Source organism: Candidozyma auris, chromosome 1 (assembly GCF_003013715.1).
Source record: "Candidozyma auris chromosome 1, complete sequence".
NCBI classification, from domain to species: Eukaryota; Fungi; Ascomycota; class Pichiomycetes; order Serinales; family Metschnikowiaceae; genus Candidozyma; species Candidozyma auris.
The window spans coordinates 2,804,370-2,821,924 of NC_072812.1; the positions used below are offsets into that span (position 1 = coordinate 2,804,370).

Sequence of the window (17,555 nt, forward strand, 5' to 3'; positions counted from 1 at the left end):
TTATCTCTGGCAGCGATAACAAGCGGCCATTCTTCGGGGAAATGACGATCTATGCCTACAAGTGACCGAAATCGAAAACCGTCAGTCAAAGAAGCCAGTAGCTAGGACGCAAGCGAAAAAAAAAGGAAAAAACAAAAGTGAAAATAATACGAAGTCACCTCTAGAATTAAAGCTTCTTACAAAAAGATGGGCTTGTATGGGAAGCATTAACTTACACTTGTTCTTGTGACCACTCACCATACTCAAGGTAACATGTACATAGCCTCCACCTGGGAAGAAAGGGCCACCAGACACCATATAATTCTGATGAATTGCCAAATCACTCAATGGGACTCCTTTTCAGAAGCATTTCAAAGAAGTGGAGAACAAAAAAAAAGAGTCCCCTTTACACGGTCCACTTGCCTATACAACCATGGGCGGTAAGGTGCACCGCATTCTTCCTTTTTTTGCCTCTCTTTCTTCATTTACACTACGCCTCGTCATTCTACCGGCCCGCACACCCGTACACCGCGCACCCACCGTCTCTTTCTGATACACCTTCATAATAACTTTGTTTCCCACAGCCGAACATCAAGTATTTCCCACAACAACAACATCCTAGAACTTTCCCCCTCAGTACACGAAATCCCAGAGAAACACACAAACACCTGTACATCAAAACGTTAACGTTTCGAATCCTACTACACGTCCCGCCCCAATGTCCTACTCGGCGTCCCCGACTAATCGAGGCCTGTTATTTGGCTGGGTCAAGAGTTTGAAACGCGGCACTCTTCTGAACGACTCTGTCAACGAGTACCTGGACTCGGACGTGCTCTCTGGAGAGTCCAAGTCGCCGACACGATCGGTAGCGTCACATGCTCAGAATCAGCAGCAGCAGAGCCAGGCTCAACAAATGCATCTACTGCTGCTGCTGCACCACTTTAATTTGGGGTTCCACCATCTGCCTCAGCATCACCAACAGCAAGCCCACCAGAGTCACTCGAACCAGAATATTCACCATCTGAGCTCTCCAACGTCTCCACCGCAGAATGTTATTCCCTTCCCGCACCACCACCAGCTGCCGTCGTCGCTGGATTTCTTGAGACCCTTGTTGCATCATAAACTGCGCTCCACCAACAACGTCAACAGAGTGCGTTCCAATCTGAATCTGACAAACCCAGCGCTGCTGTTTGCGAACTCGGACTTGCGCCAGCACAGGGATAGCTTTTTGCAAAGTAACCTGTTGGTTGATGAGAATAGCAAGTACTTTGGCGTACCTTTGGCCGATGCCATTTCGCAGGCGCTGGCAAAGATTTCTATCTTGGGCGCCACAACTTCCTCTAAACTGTCTGCTGACGATGTGCTCCATTATGGGCGCATCCCTGTGGTTGTTGCCAAATGTGGTGTCTACCTTAAGAAGAATGGTCTCACTGTCGAGGGCATTTTCCGTGTGGGTGGTGCCTCAAAACGTATCAAGGAGCTCCAGATCATTTTCAATTCCCCTCCTGAATTCGGTAAAAAACTCAACTGGGAAGGTTACACAGTCCACGACGCAGCCTCCGTACTCAGGCGCTACCTTAATGCTCTTCCTGAGCCTCTTATTCCCTTACATCTTTATGAAGAGTTTAGAGACCCTCTCAAAGCTCGTCCTAGAATCATCAAGTACATGAGATACAAGGCCAACAACCCTCTGAAGGTTGGCACTTCGCAAGCAGCCGCTCCTTCTAGAGGAAGCGGTGATGTGCAGCAGCCTCCAAAGATTGCTTCCGAGGTAGCTAACCAGATGGAATCACTGAGTGAAGCTCTTCAAATTGACGAGGATAAAGAAGAGAAGATTCATGAGGCTGGTGCAGTGCCAACATCGAAATCTTCCGAGGGTTCTCCATCAGCACAATCCAAGGCTCAGCGGAAGGCAAGAAACTATAAGAAACTCACTCGTGACGTGTACGAGGCCATTGACGAGTACAAGATGCTACTTGATGATCTACCCCAGCTACTGAAGCAATTGCTTTTCTATATCTTGGACTTGCTCGCCATGGTGCTGAGCAATTCCCACCAGAATCTCATGCTGCCGAGAAACTTGGCTGCCATATTTCAGCCGTCCATCCTTTCCCATCCTAATCATGATATGGATCCTGAAGAGTACGCGTTGTCGCAATCTGTGGTCGAGTTCCTTATACAATACGCGTACAAACTATTGCCGAACCATGATCAGCCTTCTCCAGAACCGGCTACTCCTATAGATACACCACAGCCAAAGGAAACGAAACCTAGTGAAGGTACATTGCCTGATCGCATGAAATCGTCATATTCCCATCTTGATCCACGCACTACGGGCAGACAGCACAGTCAATCTCTCCTGTCGCCCAATCCCGATGATTTGGACCTAATTGGGTTCCGCAACTCCAAAGTTCCCAATAGAGGAGTTGCTCTCTCAGACACAGAACATGATTTTGCTTCTGGAAGCAGCGAGGACGATTGCGTTTCTGAGACAGGCCAGGGCCTCCCTAGGCGGTCAGACCCACTTAATCTTCTCTACGTTGTTAACGCAGACAACACTAACGATGATGGGGCTAGTGGCAATGGAGGCTACACTTCACGCGGGTCGTCGAAATTGTCGCCTCCCATTATTGTATCTGAGGCGCATAATGGCTAGCTTGCCTTTCCGTTCCTTTAATGTTTTTTTCCTTTTGAGTTCACAACTTGGGGCGTTTGTATGTGTATGTAGACTATGGAGATATACAATATTCAATAGCTTTGCACGTGACCCAGCACACTTGCACGATAGCTGCAGGAAGCAGCAGAGGTTCAGTGATTCTAGCACTGGATGAAGAGATGGATGTCATGTATATTAGTAGGTAGTCCATAGACTAATAGGTGATTGATTTTATGGTTGATCTAAGAACAGAAGCTTCTAAATATATACACACATACACGATAGCAATCGGTTATAAAGCACTAGTATGCCAAAGCCAAGGGTCAAGCCTATAGTAGAAGATGAGTATACTGCATAAGACTGGTATACTAGAAAACACTGAGAAGGAAAAAACACCTTCAACAGTACAGTGTATACATGTCTGACGAAGAGAGATCTAATTTGAGTGGCGAGGAGGAAAATGTTGACGATTTGTTTGGGGATGATGTGGAAAACGAGGAGACCACCACCACGCAAAACCCCATAGTTGAGGGATCTGACGAGGAGGAGTCCAGTTCAGAAGAGACAGAGTCAAAATCGCTAAAAACGGCGACGTTGACGTTGCCCAGGCACCCTGTCTCTCACAAGGCCGAGGATGATGCTTTCGTGATCAAAATGCCTGTGTTTTTGAATGTGGAAGCACATCCATTCGACCCCAATGAGTTCAAGGAAAGAGTTGCAAGGAACGCTGAGGAGAGAAACAAAATCGGGTTGGACGCCAAGCAGCTTCAAAATGATCTTGTTGCAGAAAAGCTTCTCAACGAAAACACCATCAGGTGGAGATATTCGAACAGTGGAAACGATGAAATCATCAAACAATCCAACGCCCATTTCGTCGAATGGGACGACGGCCTGGTGTCGTTGAAAGTCGGAAACGAGCTTTTTGATTTCAAGAGTCAGCCGCTTATTGACAACTTTTTGGCCCGCTCGTATGTGGAGCACGAGATTTTGCAGAACGAGTCCGCATTGACCCGCTCAGCAAACCTTATACCGGCATCTACATTCACAGAAACCCACCGTCGCTTGACTCAGGCAGTGAAGACGATCCAGAAGAAGGACAAGATTCTCAACACATTGACCGAAAAGGACCCTATGTTGAAACAGAGATTGGCGGATGAGAACGAGAGAAAGAGTCTCAAGGCCAAGAGACAGCTAGAGCAGAAGCGTCGTCTACAGGAAGAAAGATTGGGCAAAGCAGAGAGCCCGATGCCGGGAAGGTACGCGCAAGAGTCTGCGTATGAGAGATTTGAGAGAGCGTATGGGGCAGACGAGTACGATGATGAGGATGACTTTGTGGCCAACGATGATGAGGAGTTAGAAGTGGACGAAGAGGATGCCGAGGCCGAGGAGGAGGAGTTTGAGCGTGGTGCTGAGCGTTTGAAAAACGTTAAGGAATCTGGTGCGTCCAAGTATAGAGAAGACTCCAGCGAGGATGTGCTGAGGAAGAGAAGGCGAATCATTGACTCCGATGACGAGGATGATGAGTAGTTGGCGGAGATGTTCTTGTATAATAGTCGAAGACACTATTTCTGGGGTGCTTTCTGCAACAGTCCGAGGAATATGAGCAACTACCGAAGGAAGCTACCCCGAGTGTATGGAGAAACACCAAATAAGCGAGTGACAGAATTATAGAGGTACCAGGGGCTTCTAAACCTGTTCGGAATTGCGTTATGGGACCCTGTTTACAGTTGCTACTTGCCCCATAGCTATTTCACCCAGCTCGCTTCCAATATAGTGACAATGTACCATAACGTGCACGGGAAATACGATAATCCACGAATTTTCTGATATACCCATTCACACAATCTCTCAAAAAGTAGTCTCCAAAAAAAACGTCAAGTCAAGTGCCACTTACACCCACGTAGAGCAAGCCTGTGATAGCCGCTCGACCTTCGCACAATGGATGCAAAATATAAATACTCGACAATTTCCACCCATTTCACAGCTGATTTTGCACATTCACAGAGAAAAACAATGAAATTGGCAAAACAGCTTAGGCTCCTTCTTCTTGGAGCCCCCGGATCAGGCAAAGGCACGCAAACGTCCAGACTCGTGAAGGCGTTTCCCACCCTCAACTCGCTTTCTTCAGGAGATATCCTTCGAGCCGAGGTTGCTCGAGGAACGCCGTTGGGCTTGCAAGCTTCCAAGCTAATTGAAGAAGGAAAACTTGTTCCCGACGAAACGATGGTCGGGGTCATCAAAAACCATTTGTTAGAGAATGACTGGCTCAATGGCGACTCGCTGTGGCTTCTAGATGGGTTCCCCAGAACAGGAGCCCAGGCTAAAGATTTGGATAAAGTTTTGCATGAGAACAGGGCCGACATCAATCTTGTGGTAGAGTTGGACGTGGACCAGAAGAAGATTCTCGAGAGGGTGGAGGCTAGGTGGATCCACCCGGCGCTGGGAAGAGTGTACAATTTGGACTACAATCCGCCCAAGGAACCGTACAGGGACGACGAGACGGGCGAGAAGTTAGAGAAGCGCAAAGACGACACGGCAGAGGTGTTTGGGAAGCGCTTGGATAAGTACAACGAGGAGATTCTGTCGCTTCGGGAGTATTACAGCAAAAAGGGCATTTTGCACCCGGTGGCAGGGGAAACGTCGGATATCATTTTCCCCAAGATCAAGAAGTTGATCGAGGAGAAGTTTGGCACTGCCTCGGAGGGCTCCAGCTAGGGTTTGAGGTAGAAGAGGTGTTGAAAATTGATGGGGATGTGGGAAGATGAATCTGAGCTTGAATGCAACGAGAAAAGCAGCATAAAGCTCACTCTGGAATTTACTCTGGAGTCATCTTCACTTTGAAGGTCACCGTCACCTTGAAGGGTTTCCCATGGGTACTCGTTAAGAGTCTTCATTTGAGATGTTGAAGTCTCAAGTTACAGGCACATGTTACATACTACCATATACAGATACACTAACGCAAACATTTGAGCAATGAAATATGGGGAGCCTGCTATAGGTGTCTGCTGGCTTAGAATGCACACCACTGCCCCTACGTAATGCTACTGAGCAAGGGTCCTCCAAGTTAACACTACTGAGCAGACCTCTGCGGGTAATACTACTGAGCAAGGTTTAAGGCCGAGATGACGCCACTTCCTTGAATAGGAGCCCTTTTCCAATTCCACGAGTCCAGTTTCCCCTTACAAAGGCAATTGACCGTTTAGGACTGCTATCGTGATAAAAATACCATTTTTGCTCAGGGCTCTGGCCAATGCACGGCCGCCAATTTAGCACTCTCCAGCCGTACCAGGGACAATAAAAGGTGGAGCGAAACCGAACGGTGACAATATCGCATCAAGCTCACTTGAGGCAGCGAGCTCACTTGAGGCAGCAAGATCAATTGAGATTGCTGATTTCTCCCAAACTACTGCTGCTGGGGCCAATTGTTGAAGGGCTGTTTGGGTGAGCGAAGAAATGGCTGCGAAATAGCTGGGGGTCCAGTTCCTACATTCCCCCAAGACAGCGCTACGGCCCCGCCAGATCCATATTCCAATCACACATAAAGCAACACAAACAAAAAATTACGCCAATGGCAGCCATGCGCTCTGCCCCCTTCCACTTCCCCTCAGGCAACCCACCCGAGGCGCCCCATTGGGAACCCCCAACCCCCATCTTCCTTCACACAGGTGGAGTATAAGAGGCGCCAGAGCTCCAGGCGGAATCCAGGTTTCTAAATTCAAACATTTTGTAGATGACGCTTGCCAAAACAATCAAGCTAGCCAAACCAGCACGCATCATTCTCCTTGGGGCGCCCGGCGCCGGCAAAACCACCCAGTGCGCCAGGATCTTGAACACTTTTGATGGCTTCACCCTGCTCTCATCTAAGCAAATCTTCCGCACCGAGATCGCCAGAGGCCTGCCCTTTAGCTCGTCGGTGAAGAAGCTCATGGAACGGGGAGCGTTGATCCCAGACGACGTCACCATGTGCTTGACCCAGAACTACTTGTACGAGCACAATTGGTTCAACAAGGTCTCCAACTGGGTCATCCACGGGTTGCCCAGAACACGGGCACAGGCAATTGCCTTGGACAGGATTCTCGACGGCAACGCTGCGGGCGCCAATGTGGCCATTGAGTTGAATGTGGACCAGAAACTCATTCTCGATCGCATCGAGAACAGGTGGGTGCACCCACCCTCTGGCAGAGTGTACAACTTGAAGTACGACCCGCCCGAGGTGCCTTTCAAGGATGACATCACGGGGGAGCCGTTGATCAAGCGGCCAGACGACAATGCCGAGTTGTTCAGGCTGCGCTTGGAACAGTATAACGAAGAGATCGAGCAGGTGCGGCTGTACTACCAGCGGAGGAACATCTGGCACGAGGTGGAGGGCAAGTCGCTGGATATTTTGTTTCCGAAGATCAAAGATTTGCTTGTGAGGAAGTTTGGACAGGCCTAAGGCGAAGCGTGAAGACGGTAGTTTCTCAGTCTGAGGGGAGGCCGTTGAAGCTGGAGAACGCTTCCCGCCTGGGCCTTTCAGCCCACAAGCACTTGACGACGTCGTAGCAAACATTTAGAAGAAGTCACGAAGTTATGATTTACGGTAGAGCATGTGTAGTTTAGACTTGGTGCATCTTGTAGCGTGTCAAGTGGACTGTCTGGGTGGTGGAGGCTTCGGTAAAGGGAATCTAGCAACAAAAGAGGAAACTACTCTCCATTATAAAGAATGAATGAAGGCTTCCCTTCGCTGTTAGTTCAAGGTATATATCAGTTACTTAGATCGGTGCATAGTACCAGAAGCTTTTCGCAGCCATTTCGCAGCCATTTCGCAGCCAGTAGCAAGGTTCTCTTTACTAAGGCATCAGCTCCACCTCTAGATACAACTCCTGAGCAATTCTCCAGCTGCTTTCCTCCAAATACACTTTCTCAACGGAAATGCAGAAAAATCTTTTTACCTTGATGGTACTGAACAAAACCTTCCCCTAATTATAATATGAAAGCAAGGTCTGTTCCTACCTGCCTACTACACCCATCCAACAGTACGCCAGAGCTATACCTAGCCTTATCAAAATTCATAACATCCAAAAACTTTCATATCAATTATTCAGAAACGTTCATGTAGTATTCAAAAAATTCATATAAAAGTAACCAAATCTCCTTCAGCTTCCCTTCCTAGTGTGTGCTTAATATCCCTATCCTGGTGTATAAACGCTCGCTACATATCTCGCTACATACTTCTACATATCACCATCGCGCAACCATCTCCAACTCCACCACCACCATGAAGTTCTACATCGACGATTTGCCCGTGCTCTTCCCGTACCCCAAGATCTACCCGGAGCAGTATGCCTACATGAGCGACATCAAGAAAACGCTAGATGTCGGAGGCAACTGCATTCTCGAGATGCCTTCAGGAACAGGCAAGACGGTGTCGTTGCTCTCTCTAACGGTGGCCTACCAGATGCATTACCCGGAACACAGGAAGATCGTGTACTGTTCTCGTACAATGTCGGAGATCGAGAAAGCGTTGATCGAATTGCAGAAACTCATGGACTACAGAACTTCTCAGCTAGGCTACAAGGAGGACTTCCGTGGGTTGGGGCTCACGTCGAGAAAGAACTTGTGCTTGCACCCGCAGGTGTCGCAAGAGAGAAAGGGTGCAGTGGTGGATGAAAAGTGCCGAAGGCTCACCAATGGGCAGTTGAAGCTGAGGCTAGAAGGCGACGGGGTGTCGCATGAGCAGATGCTCCAGAACCCGGACCAGTACGGCTTGTGCTCGTACCACGAGAGGCTCTACGATTTTGATCAGCACGACTTGTTACCGCAGGGGGTGTTTTCGTTTGAGTCATTGCTTGAATATTGCAAAAAAGAAGGCACATGCCCGTATTTCACCGTGAGAAGAATGATCTCTTTTTGTAATGTGATCATCTACTCGTACCACTATTTATTGGACCCGAAAATCGCTGAAAGGGTCTCGAAGGAGCTTTCCAAAGACAGCATCATCATCTTTGACGAGGCTCACAATATAGATAACGTTTGCATCGAGTCGCTTTCGCTATATTTGACGGATGATACGATGAAACGAGCGTCTCGTGGCGCCAACAAGCTAGCGGAAGCCGTGGAGGAGATGAAGGCTCAGGATAGCGAAAAGTTGCAGAATGAATACGAGAAGCTCGTCGAGGGGCTAAGACAGAACGAGATTGCTCGAGAAGAAGACCTCTTCATGGCCAACCCGGTTCTCCCGAAGGATTTGCTTGATGAGGCTATTCCAGGCAATATAAGAAAAGCAGAGCATTTTATTTCGTTTCTAAAACGGTTCATTGAGTACTTGAAAACCAGAATGAAGGTTCTTCATGTCATCAGTGAGACACCTGTCTCATTTCTACAGCATCTTAAGGAACTTACATTCATTGATAGAAAGCCTTTACGGTTTTGTTCAGAGCGCTTATCGCTTTTGGTGAGAACCCTAGAGCTAGCTGATGTCGAGGATCTAAACGCTTTGAAGGATATCGCAACGTTTGCCACGTTGGTCTCCACGTACGAAACTGGCTTTCAGCTCATTTTGGAACCGTTCGAAACCGAGGGTGCCACTGTACCCAACCCTATTTTGCATTTCACCTGCTTGGACGCATCGATTGCAATCAAGCCCGTGTTCGACCGCTTTTCCTCCGTCATCATAACCTCGGGAACAATCTCTCCATTGGACATGTACCCCAAAATGATGAATTTCCAAACCGTAATCCAGGAGTCTTACACGATGACGTTGGCCAGAAGGTCGTTCTTGCCAATGATCGTGACAAAGGGATCGGACCAGGTGTCTATCTCTTCACGATTTGAGATAAGAAACGATCCATCGGTTGTGCGTAACTATGGTTCGTTGCTCATTGAGTTTTCAAAGATCACGCCTGACGGAATGGTTGTTTTCTTCCCTTCGTATCTTTATATGGAGTCTATCATCTCCATGTGGCAGGGTATGGGTGTTCTAGATGAGGTGTGGAAGTACAAGTTGATTCTCGTGGAGACGCCTGATGCCCAAGAAACATCATTGGCGTTGGAGACATACCGCAAAGCGTGCTCTAACGGGCGTGGAGCTGTTCTTCTCTCTGTGGCTCGAGGAAAAGTGTCGGAAGGTATCGATTTTGATCACCACTACGGTCGCACAGTGCTCATGATTGGTATTCCTTTCCAGTACACCGAATCTAGAATCTTGAAAGCACGTCTCGAGTTCATGAGAGACCATTTCCAGATCAAGGAAAACGACTTTCTCTCTTTCGACGCCATGAGACATGCAGCCCAATGTTTGGGTCGAGTCCTTCGTGGTAAGGACGACTACGGTATCATGGTTCTAGCAGACCGAAGATTTGCCAGAAAGAAAAATCAGCTTCCCAAGTGGATTGCTCAAGCCTTGTTGGACTCGGACACGAATCTTTCCACAGATATGGCCCTAGCCAATGCAAAGAAGTTCTTGCGGTCGTTGGCGCAGCCTACTAATGCTAAAGATGCAGAGGGGGTGTCGGTGTGGGACATCCACCAATTGGAGGAACACCAGAGACAGCAGAAGAAGAAGATGGATAAAAAGATAGATGTTGAAGACGAAGTGGCCGAGAATGGACAAGAAGATGATTTTATGGACCTTGACGAAGCCGACCTTGAGCTTCTTTGAAGAAGAATCCTGCATACACATAATACACATACACATAGCACTACATCAACAGCAGCACTCTGAAACCATCCTCGGCCCTTTATGGCCAACGAGTACTTTGCTATAATATTGGAAGTGTCTCCTAGAGTACTCAATGTAGGCTTTGCAGGAGAAAGCAGCCCCCAAGTGTCTCTTCACCCTGATCTGACTCTTTGCAAGAGGTACCTTACAAAACAGAGAGGTTGCATCTACCCCAGGTACTTGGACCTCCATTCCCATTGTTTGACTCCAGAACAAAAGCTCAACTTGGAAGACGCATTACGTAATGATAGCAGGAAGCTGAACTTGCTTGAGAAGTACAACCAGGACTATGGCCTCAGGTTCGTGAACTGGAGCCAGGACGACTATAGGACGTTAGCGAGGCTCATAAAGTACATTGTCACGCGAATATTGCTTGTTTCACCTGCTAAAGCCAAAATATTCGTTTTAGATCAAGGCCTTCCAGGCATGGAGAAGTTCCACCTCACCAAAGCTCTTGTTGAAGCTACAAGCTGTGCACGGTCAGTATACTTCATTCCCAGAATCCCATGTGTTTCCATGGCTGCTAACGTTGAAGATTCATTGGTGATCGACTTTCAATGGCAGGAGTGTCGTGTGATTGCGCTACAGGAGTTGAGAATCGTGAAGGAGGTTGCGGTAGTTGAGTATTCTGAGGAGACTGTGTGCTACAGGTTGATCGAGGAGGGCGTAGTAGACGATGCTGATGAAGCCTTGAGAATTTTGGATGAAAAGTCAAGCAAGATCTTTGAGGGGTTTTCTGCTTGGATTGCTCGGTTTGTTCAGTTTTTAGCAGTGGACGTGAGGCCCAAAGTAGTGCAGAACGTGGTATTTTGTGGGGACCTTGTGAAATCTGTGGAATTGCAACGCCAGCTCGTCAAAGACATCCAGAACGCTTTACCAAATTTACGAGTTTCAGGCAAGCACTGCCTTGGGGCTTGGACAGGAGCCTCCATCTACTGCTCAACGACGCTCTTGCGACATGACATGAACGAATTGAGGCACAGCGAGGTCACAAGGGAAAAGCTCCATACTGGCCATTGGAAAGAAATTTTGCTAAGCTAGGCACGCTGGCTTTCGTCCACATAATCCCCGGCGTACTTTGCCCAATAGTACTTTTCATGGAACTCCTGATCAGAGAGACCCACCACAAGCTCTTTGAACAAAGACTTCCAGTCAGAAGGTCTGCTGGCGATTTCTGGGCCCATTACATCGAGCTCAATTCGCATGAACTCCTCGTTCAAGATTCCCAACAAGGCGGTCTCGTCGGTCTTGTTGGATTGATCGAAGCACACACAACTCGACAAGGGACCCGCTGCTCTTGCCATGACAAGCCCGGCTTTTGGTATCAAGCAGGAAAAGTCGAGTTTTTCTGTGCTCGGGATTAAAGGCGTCGTCATGTGGGCCTCCATATCGTCGTGAGAAGGCGATCTGACCAATAACTCATCGTATTCACGAGACACAGCTTCTGGGGAAAATACCCTCGAAGAGTAAGGTGATGACGACGTTGCCTTCGAAGGCAGCAGCGGCGATATGCTCTTCAAGCTTTGGAGCTCGAAGCTACCGTCGGCATCGTCATTGTGTAGCCTCCACTGGTCTGTCATATCCACCTCCATTTTGGGCGCCTTCCACACCCTAGGGTTCAATGTTTTCGGGGGCTCGGCCCACTGGAGCCTCGGTGACAACTGCCCCCACGAACCCGGAATATATGGATGACCAGACATCGGTCCCTTGGCGGCATAGATGCTGGACATAGTAAGGAATGGGAGTTTGAAGAAATGGTTGCAAAAAGCGCTCCTACTCCTAAGAAGAGGCTTCTACTAAGTGTGTGTGCGCGTGACTTATGATCATGTGCCGCCACCAAGCCTCAGTTGCACCCGCATTTACCGTCACTCCTAAATGCGAAAGAAAAAACCGCTATCTACAACTCCACCATCAACAATCTCACTCAATTGACCTAACATTCACAGCCAGCATGTCGTGGGGAGGTTTCAAGAAAGCTATCAACAGAGCCGGTGGCGCTGTCATGGTCAAAGACGTGGATAAGACCATCGACAAGGACTTCGATATGGAGGAAAGACGATACAAGGTGCTCAAGACGGCAGGCCAAAATTTGCAGAAGGCTTCAAAAGGGTACTTGGATTCTCTCAGAGCAGTAACGGCTTCACAAGTGACAATTGCCGAAATTGTGCTGAACTTGTATGAGGAGGCCAGGCAGGGCGGATCAGTCTACTCCAACGTGGGACAGTATTACATGCAATGTGTGCGTGAGCTAGACGAAGAGACAGTGAAACAGGTGGACGGACCGTTCCGAGAAACAATTTTGGATCCGGTGACAAAGTTTGCCAGCTACTTCAATGAGATTGACGAGGCAATCAAAAAGAGATCGCATAAGAAGACGGACTATGACCAGTGCAAGGCTAAAGTGAGGAGATTAATCGATAAGCCCGCCAAAGACGCTGCCAAGTTGCCTCGTGCAGAAAAGGAGTTGGCCATGGCCAAGGATATATACGAGGATTTGAATGAGCAATTGAAGCGTGAATTGCCTCAACTTATTGCGTTGAGAGTGCCATTCTATGACCCCTCGTTTGAGAGTTTGGTGAAAATCCAGTTGCGTTTCTGTACGGAGGGCTACTCTAGGTTGGCGCAGTTGCAGCAGTACTTGGACCAGGCGTCCAGAGACGACTACGCTAACGGTGTGTTAGACGGCAAGATCGACGACATGTTACTTCAAATGAACTCCTTGAGCATCACAAGTTTGGGCCAGAAGTGAGGAGACCCAATCAGACCCAACGTGTTTGCCTAATAAGCTGGTGTTGCTTAGTCGGAGTAGATTGCCCCTGTTGCGCTTATCATGACTAGATGCTTAATGATAGTAATTAATCGATCATGATGTAAATTATTTGGCGTGGAATTTCAACAAGGTACATTGAATCCTTCTGTTGTCTTCTTCCGGAATAGTAGACCACAAATTATGGTAAAATGTGTAGGATAGACCTCTAGAGTTGTACTACTTCAAGAGTTATTGAACAGTTTTTCTTTATATAAAGCGAAAATGTCTAAATAGCATAAAAATCGGGATCTAAATAGCAATTCCAGCTTTACCAACAAGACACCGTTGCCGTGAAAATAATAGCCAGTGAAGCCAAAAAGTGCAGTAGCATGAGTAGCGACGCTAATTTTTACTCACCGCCAACATTCTTGAGGGCAACCTTAACACAGCTTTCGTTGGGAGCATGAAGGAGAAGACCATAGCTAGAATCGAAGTAGTGGTAGGGATCATTCACATTCTTGCACGCGTAAACCTGCTTTCCAATGTCAAGCTCACCTTTCTCATTAAAAATGACTTGTCCTGGAGTAACAGCCCCGCCAATTGCGAGAAAATCAAACATGTCGCCAACATTTGCTAAGTAGCTGCCTTCTTTCTGGTAGAGCAACTTCTTGTCAGCGTCGTAGGTGAACTCCTGGCCAAGCTGGTCAATCACATTGAAGTAAGCAAATCCGGCTCCTTCGTGGAGGGCCTGAATCCCCTTACCGTTGAGGTCCTCATTGTCGGAAACCACTTGGAGGTTCAAAGTCTCGGCGGCTACAGCAGCGCCAGCAAGAAGAGTGAGAATTGGGAATTTCATGATGTCGTTGGTAGGTTGATAAGATATGGTTGTGGTTGAAAAAAAAAAGATGCTTGTGATCAAAAAGAGATGGGTGATTTACTCGTGGGGCACAGACGCCTATTTATACTTTATTGAGTGAACTTTGGAACCAAAGCGTGAAACCAAAGGATGCTAAATTTAGCTAGAACTAGTGGCTCGCCTGGCATCCACAAGCGAGAGAGTGACAGATCGGAACATCACAGTGCATGAGAGTTACGTCACGCTGCTTAATTGCGCTGGTACTTTCCACCTCAATTCGCTTTCTAGCAGCCAGAAAAAGTTCTAAGCTCGGGATCTGAACCATTAAAGATAAATTGTGCTACATCATTGTAATCTCACCGGTATATGAAAACATTTATTGTCTAAAAGTAGACGGCGCCCTTGATGCTGGAGGCACGGTTCTTCTAAGAATAGACATCACAATGTAGACGCTTCTTGTCCGAGTTGTATAATTTTTGCGTTTTCACCTATTTTTGGCGTCGTTTGTGGCTTACTTTGTCGGAAATGCTTCCTTAAAAAGCTGCCAGGTTGCAAAATTATAGACACCCTCCACATTCCTCGCTAAGCAATTGGGGCTTGAGCCTCGTGGCTTTTGTGATCTCCTTTGACACATCGGTTTATTGCTCACCTACTAATACTAATATCACAGACGACGGAAACTTCAGTTTGTAGGGGTGCCCTACAGAGAATAGGTAAAAGCGATACTACAGAAAGAACTATACCCATTTTTGACCGACTTCTCCAGACGATTTAATTTTGGAAGCAATTCGACAATTTGCCGCTTTTTATCAGGGTCTAGACATAGGTATAATTAGAGCCGCAAAGGGTGTCAATCCTTGAATTTTGGAAGGTTTATCCTTGTTCTCATCCTACCTTAGCATTGGAAGCCCTCTGACAGGCACACAATAGGACACCTTTCTTTCTGTGCGTCGCTTAGGAAGTGCAATAGTATGCGTGGAAAATTCTGTGTGCAGGATTTTGCAACCATCGTTAGGTGTCCTAAGCTACCTTTTTTTTTTTTTGTTTTTTACCCTTGAGGGCGATAAAGGAAAAGTAAGTGTGAGCTTGTGGAATCCCGTTCTTGCTGGCTAAATACCCTGCACAGACATGCCATTGGAAGGTTTTCGAGCTAAACATGATCCCTCATACAATCTCTAGAAATGTTATGATATACATCCCTACACAATCTTGTATATTTATTGTACTATATGACTATTTGGCGTTTGAGACCCACAACCATCACAGTGCTTAAACCCTCCACCACCGCACCGTCCTTCCCCACACACACCTATTCAATTGACATAATACAGTAGGAAAGATAGCAAATCAAATGATCTGAAAAGAAAAATGCTTCAGGAATAATTTCTCCTTTCAGTGATGTAAGGGGTTGAGTTGCCTTCCTTACCGTCGTAACTCCACCATGTCAGCATACCACAGGCGAACCATGACGAAATCCAACCTGGGGCTCACTCGAAAATCACAACTTCCGAACCTTCTTTTTGCACACAACAGACATCTGGAAACGATTCTGTGTGAGGTGGGAAGTGCTCTTCCATTGCAATAACGAGGAACAGGGACGAAAAAGCTGGTCAAACTTCTTCAAGGGCTCACATCGGCACACCAGAGCAAATCTCAATTGTGCTTCATTTGCAAGCAGAACAAAAAAATAAAAAAAAACCAGAGAATCTGGTTCGTCGACCGGTGGGGTCGTATAAAGAATAAGGAGCTGACTGTAAACTCCACCACCAACTTAATCATTTGCAACTTACACTCACGCCAGCATGGTAACTCCGGCGGAGGGCGCTCAGAAGAGCTGGGGAAGCTGGCTGTTACAACTTCCCACGATCTGTTTCAAAGACCTTCCTCCAAGAGGCACACCTCACTGGCTCTGAAACAACGCCAGCAAGGTCTTCCGGCTCGAGGGCAGCGAGCACTCCTGAAAGGTTTCGCTACCATCAAGCGGGCTAATCCCACCGATTGAATCGTGTCAGCCGTACTTCTGCACTGCACGAGACCACAGCGAAGAAGAAGGAGCCTGGTGGTGAAGGTTCCCAGAAAAACGAATAAATAATCGAAAGCGACTCTCATCCAAGATTCATTGGAGGACCTCAGTGACTCTACATTGCCACCTCAAGGAGGTTGGAACCCAGTGTCCATGCCTTAGGTGGATTCAGGAGGCTGGCACAAAGGAGGCCATCAAAGAAGAGGTTGCCAATCTTTTCTCATCAGGACATTCCTTATACCACCGTTCACCACGTTCCTCTCTTCTAGGGATCTCGCTCGCTCCAGAATTTGCAGCGACCGTACCCTATTTCGAAAGGTGAAGTTCCTCGTCAACAGCGCAATACAGAGCCGTAAGACCCCACCCAACTCACCGATGGATAAAGAACATGATAACAGAATCACCAACGACACCAACGAGTGTTTGCCTGTAGTTCCTTGGCACTCGAAGGGAAGCTTCTTTAATTCGAGAATCGATCTCTGTCCTTTGTGCTTTCGCCTCGGAGAAGATGGACCCTGCGTCCACATCTTCGGTGGTTTCAGGTGGCTGGCACAGAAGAAGCGATCGGGAAGGGGGTGCCAATCCGTTTCCTTCTCGTCATTCTTCATACCACTGATCGCCACACTCCTCTCGTACTTGTGTTCGTACTAAACGTAGTTTAGTGTCCCGATACAACCAGCTTAAGAGGTGAAGCTTCTCGTCTTCAGCTCGAAGAATGTAAGGCCAGATATAATCTCTTGAATTAACGCAGAGTACCTGCCGACGTTTGCATAGGCGTGTCGAGTCCATTTGACCACCATGTTGTGTGTAATAAATCTGAATTGGCTAGGAGAACCCAATTTCATGGGTCTGCGTCAGGTAAATCCCTAAAGAGTTAGAGCAGGAATTGAGACCATAGCTACGAGCGTGATCATTGACCGAGCACGGGTAAGACCTAGAGTTGAGTTAGTAGATATTAACCACGTTCAGGCTGCCTTCAATCGCCATGGAAGAGAAAAGAGAGTGGTTGCTAGAAAACAAAATGGGTGCGAAATGTGGTCCTTATATAGTCGAGAATATGGCTGCAAAAAAGTCATTTCTGAGGACCCTCAAGCACACTTGAACTTGAGTTTGAACTCGCTTAGAGTGACTCCATCTGTTAAGACTTCGAAGTAGCTTCTTCACTCTATTATCACTGAAGAAGTAGTTTGAAGGATTAACTTGAATACAACTAGAATCGCTCTCACGAATGTTTGGGGAGTTCCTACAATTTGGCAAGCACCCCAGGCTTTTATAGTAATAGACATGTTTTGAGTCTCTTAATCTTCTTCAACAACTTTGAAGGATTATTATCTTCCAACAACACCTCAAGCTGAGGGCTAAATTTACTTCTGAAACAAACTTCCTCTCACAAATATTTGAACGAAAAATTAACTCAAATGAAAGAGAAGGTTACTGAAGATGATTGAATTCATCGATATGAAGAGCACGAAAAGAGGCGTAAATTCCAGGAATTCTGAGGAGGTCTCTCCAGCTCTTGCTTTTTCGCAGCCATTCTCGTGTAACACAGAAACGGCTAAAATTTACCCACCAGCCGGAGACAAAGCGGGAGGA

General features: G+C 47.2%; 9 protein-coding genes across 9 annotated transcripts; 7 read left to right on the top strand and 2 right to left on the bottom strand. All coding sequences in view use genetic code 12, as the record gives it.

Annotated features, from left to right (window-relative positions):
• Positions 1 to 697: 697 nt before the first annotated feature.
• SAC7 (Sac7p) lies at positions 698 to 2,635 on the top strand (the record flags this gene model as incomplete). Its single annotated transcript, XM_029033308.2, has 1 exon — positions 698 to 2,635. One exon carries the CDS (start codon positions 698 to 700, stop codon positions 2,633 to 2,635), a length of 1,938 nt encoding a protein of 645 aa, XP_028891900.2.
• Positions 2,636 to 3,052: 417 nt separating this feature from the next.
• CJI96_0001296 (uncharacterized protein) lies at positions 3,053 to 4,162 on the top strand (the record flags this gene model as incomplete). The annotated part of the gene is made up of 1 exon (XM_029033309.2): positions 3,053 to 4,162. One exon carries the CDS (start codon positions 3,053 to 3,055, stop codon positions 4,160 to 4,162), a length of 1,110 nt encoding a protein of 369 aa, XP_028891901.1.
• A 486-nt stretch (positions 4,163 to 4,648) lies between these two features.
• CJI96_0001297 (adenylate kinase family protein) lies at positions 4,649 to 5,350 on the top strand (the record flags this gene model as incomplete). The annotated part of the gene is made up of 1 exon (XM_029033310.2): positions 4,649 to 5,350. The coding sequence occupies one exon, from the start codon at positions 4,649 to 4,651 to the stop codon at positions 5,348 to 5,350; it is 702 nt and encodes a 233-aa protein (XP_028891902.1).
• Positions 5,351 to 6,365: 1,015 nt separating this feature from the next.
• Positions 6,366 to 7,070, top strand: CJI96_0001298 (nucleoside monophosphate kinase; the record flags this gene model as incomplete). The annotated part of the gene is made up of 1 exon (XM_029033311.2): positions 6,366 to 7,070. The coding sequence occupies one exon, from the start codon at positions 6,366 to 6,368 to the stop codon at positions 7,068 to 7,070; it is 705 nt and encodes a 234-aa protein (XP_028891903.1).
• Positions 7,071 to 7,892: 822 nt separating this feature from the next.
• On the top strand, positions 7,893 to 10,274 carry RAD3 (TFIIH/NER complex ATP-dependent 5'-3' DNA helicase subunit RAD3; the record flags this gene model as incomplete). Its single annotated transcript, XM_029033312.2, has 1 exon — positions 7,893 to 10,274. One exon carries the CDS (start codon positions 7,893 to 7,895, stop codon positions 10,272 to 10,274), a length of 2,382 nt encoding a protein of 793 aa, XP_028891904.2.
• An 81-nt stretch (positions 10,275 to 10,355) lies between these two features.
• Positions 10,356 to 11,301, top strand: CJI96_0001300 (uncharacterized protein; the record flags this gene model as incomplete). Its single annotated transcript, XM_054702045.1, has 2 exons — positions 10,356 to 11,138; positions 11,194 to 11,301. 2 exons carry the CDS (start codon positions 10,356 to 10,358, stop codon positions 11,299 to 11,301), a joined length of 891 nt encoding a protein of 296 aa, XP_054558020.1.
• Positions 11,302 to 11,371: 70 nt separating this feature from the next.
• CJI96_0001301 (uncharacterized protein) lies at positions 11,372 to 12,064 on the bottom strand (the record flags this gene model as incomplete). The annotated part of the gene is made up of 1 exon (XM_029033314.2): positions 11,372 to 12,064. The coding sequence occupies one exon, from the start codon at positions 12,062 to 12,064 to the stop codon at positions 11,372 to 11,374; it is 693 nt and encodes a 230-aa protein (XP_028891906.2).
• A 221-nt stretch (positions 12,065 to 12,285) lies between these two features.
• On the top strand, positions 12,286 to 13,083 carry RVS161 (amphiphysin-like protein RVS161; the record flags this gene model as incomplete). The annotated part of the gene is made up of 1 exon (XM_029033315.2): positions 12,286 to 13,083. The coding sequence occupies one exon, from the start codon at positions 12,286 to 12,288 to the stop codon at positions 13,081 to 13,083; it is 798 nt and encodes a 265-aa protein (XP_028891907.1).
• A 409-nt stretch (positions 13,084 to 13,492) lies between these two features.
• Positions 13,493 to 13,939, bottom strand: CJI96_0001303 (uncharacterized protein; the record flags this gene model as incomplete). The annotated part of the gene is made up of 1 exon (XM_029033316.2): positions 13,493 to 13,939. One exon carries the CDS (start codon positions 13,937 to 13,939, stop codon positions 13,493 to 13,495), a length of 447 nt encoding a protein of 148 aa, XP_028891908.2.
• Between the last annotated feature and the right edge of the window lie 3,616 nt (positions 13,940 to 17,555).